This window comes from Teleopsis dalmanni, chromosome X (assembly GCF_002237135.1).
Source record: "Teleopsis dalmanni isolate 2A chromosome X, ASM223713v2, whole genome shotgun sequence".
In the NCBI taxonomy this organism is placed as follows: domain Eukaryota; kingdom Metazoa; phylum Arthropoda; class Insecta; order Diptera; family Diopsidae; genus Teleopsis; species Teleopsis dalmanni.
The window spans coordinates 81,757,588-81,760,702 of record NC_051848.1 but is presented as its reverse complement, the minus strand read 5'-3'; the positions used below and the strand labels follow the sequence as shown (position 1 = coordinate 81,760,702).

At 35.0% G+C, this 3,115-nt stretch overlaps 1 protein-coding gene across 1 annotated transcript; it reads left to right on the top strand.

The window, feature by feature from the left end:
* The first annotated feature begins 1,880 nt into the window (after nucleotides 1-1,880).
* Nucleotides 1,881-2,204, top strand: LOC119688604. Its single transcript, XM_038103277.1, has one exon. The coding sequence runs from the start codon at nucleotides 1,881-1,883 to the stop codon at nucleotides 2,202-2,204; it is 324 nt and encodes a 107-aa protein (XP_037959205.1).
* Nucleotides 2,205-3,115: the final 911 nt, after the last annotated feature.

The window sequence follows — 3,115 nt, the reverse complement described above, 5'->3', positions numbered from 1 at the left end:
AACAGCAAAAATTTCTTTACAATATTTTTAATTAATCTAATTCTTGGCTGACCATACAGCTGTTACGAGTATTGCCAAACACCTTTTTTTTTATTTAACAATATGTCTTTTTTGAATCGCTTTAAATTAAAGCCTAACAATAAGTTTTAGAATCTTAAAGACTAATAACTCTTAAATCGAAATGTATGTTTTCATTTCTGATATACCAGGGTGCACCAGTTATCATTCTTAAGATCTTTGCTTGAGCCTTCTGCAGGATTTCTACATTTGACGAACAGGCATTGCCATATAGCTGTAAACCATACATCCAGATTGGCTTAATGACTTGGATGTATAACAAGACTTTGTACTCTAAACATAAGGGAGACTGATGACCGATTTTCCAGCGAAAGCTTTGAGCTTCATTTGAGTCCTTTTTGTTTCAATATGCCTCCGCCAAGTTAAGCGTTTGTCAAGGTGTATACCAAGATACGTCACTGTTTCTGTTTGCGGAACTACTATTCCGTTGAGAGTGACAGTTGGTAATGAGGATCTGTTAAGAGAGAATATTATATGACGACATTTTTGCTCATTGACTTTAATTCGCCATAGTGATAACCAGCTTTCAATGGAGTACAAATGATTTTACAGTTGACTGGAAGCGATTGCGACATTCTTATGTCGGCACAAAATAGCGGTATCGTCAGCAAATGTTGATATTACTAAATTGGTATTTGTAGAAATATCTGAAGTAAAGATGAGGTACAAGAATGGACCAAGAACGCTGCCTTGTGGAACTCCTGCACTTAATGTAAAGTCATTAGTTGTGTGCATATTGTACTTTACATTAAAAGATCTGCCTATCAAGTATGATTGAAGTACTGCGTGTGAGTTTTGCGGAAGTACTTGTCGTATTTTGTGTGTCAGGCCCTCATGCCATACTTTGTCGAACGCTTGTATAACATCTAAAAAGGCACCAGAGCAATAATCTCGATTTTTAAAAGTACTTCTTATTTCGTTAGTTATTCTGTTCACTTGCTCGATAGTACCATGTTTTTGACGAAATTCAAATTGATGGTCTCTATCCAAGTCTCTATCTTGGAGGAAAGGCATAAGTTTTGCAAGGAACACTTTCTCAAATAATTTTGACAGACAAGGCAGCAAACCTATAGGTCTATATGATGCGGATAGTGTTGTATCCTTTCCGGGCTTTTGAACCATTATAATTAACGCTTTTTTTCCATTCCGTCGGGATATGTCCAAATTTTATTATGGCGTTAAAAATCTTTGTAATGAATGAGATTGCTACGAAAGGCATATTTTTTAACATAATTGGAGTTATAGAATTATGTCCAGGTGCTTTTTTGCAGACAAGTTTTTCTTTGATGGTTACCTTGATATCGTTTGCGGAGATTTGTAAGTTGATAATATTATTGTTAATGTGTTAAGTTGGTAAATTCAAATTATTGGAGGGATTTGATTGAAAAATTTGACTCAGATGATAAGCAAATACATTAGATTTTTTTCGTCGCTGCGAGCCCATTCACCGCTGGAATTTCTTAACATAGGCACCGCTTCAACAGGTGTTTTTATAGTTTGATGAGCATTCCAGAGTGATCCTTTGTTAGCCGTGTTTGGGGACAGCTTCTTAATATATTCGTTTTGTTTGTTTTCTTTGTCTCTTGCAAGAGCGCTCTTTAGTCGAAATTTTGTAATAAAAAATATTTTGATGGCATTGTAATATGTTAACTCAGTTTTGTTAGAACGTGCATCAAAGATGGACACTAGCAAAGAGAAAATACATCATATTTTACAGTTTTTCCTTGTTAAAGACGAAAACGCAAGCCAGTCAGCTGAAAATATAAATAGAGTTCATAATCCTGATATTGTGATAGCTAATCATGCGGAATTTTGGTTTTGTCGATTCCACTGCACCATGCAGTGGAAAGCTAATTGTAGAAAATGATAAAGGCATGGAAATTGTCGAGTCAGACCATCATATAAGTACTGTTTACTGTTCGATTGTCCAAGAGCAAAAGATTGCACAAAAAACCGTTTGGAACCATTTGAATAAGGCTGGATACAAAAAGATATTTGACCCCACGGACCGAATATTCATCGGCGAATCGGTGCTGAATCGCAACAAGATCGAAACATTTTTGAAGTGGTTAGTGACTGGTGATGAAAAGTGGATCATTTACGGTAACGTCAAGCGAAAACAATAATGGTAGAATCGCGATGAGTCTGCTGAAACAGTAGTGAAGCCATCGGCCAATGATGGCATTGACAGGAAGTGAACTACTACGCGGCAAAACTCTTAACTCGGAACTGTTCTTTCCGTCTGAACAATAAGGCCGTCTGAAGGATGCAATCGCCCACAAACGGTCAACTTTGAACAATAGGAGAGATTTTGTGCTTCATTAGAATAACAACAGGCCACACACATTGATAATGACTAGCCAGAAGCTTCAAGAGCTTTGTTGGGAAGTTCTTATGCATTCACCTTATAGTCCAAAGCTAGCACCAAACCTACCACCAGCTCCTGTCCTTAGCGAACGATTTTTCTAATTAAAATTTCGCTTGAAGAGTCTTGTTAAAAGACGACTGTCTTAATTTCTTGCCAATAAGAACGACGATTTCTATGAGAGAGGCTTAATGAAAATACCTTCAAAATAGCAACATAACAAAAAGAAAACCAAACCGTGTATAGTAACTATGGTAAATAAGTATTCAATAAATTAATAAATTTTTTGTTTCCATACGTATTATAAGTTTTAAAAAAAAATCCATTTCAGAAAAAATAAAAAATATGGCAAGCATATTCGTTTGTTTTCCACATCTTCAATCAGTTCTTTAATATTCGCATAATGTCCAAATCTAAAGACTTACCTTAGTATTCCTATATAATTTATAAATTTCTATACTACTATTATTATTTTTTTCTTTTTTTTCAGGAACTTAAAGCAGAATGTCCATCTCAATAATATTAATAATTGATATATATTTTTTGAGTCGTATAGATGAGATGTTGGAGATTAACAGCCGTTTTGTTATCCTATATTTTCTATATTTTGTAACCTTTTACGCACAAGGCTCAGGTCCTTTGAACAATGTCGAAATCTGCCAAGTATTTTTT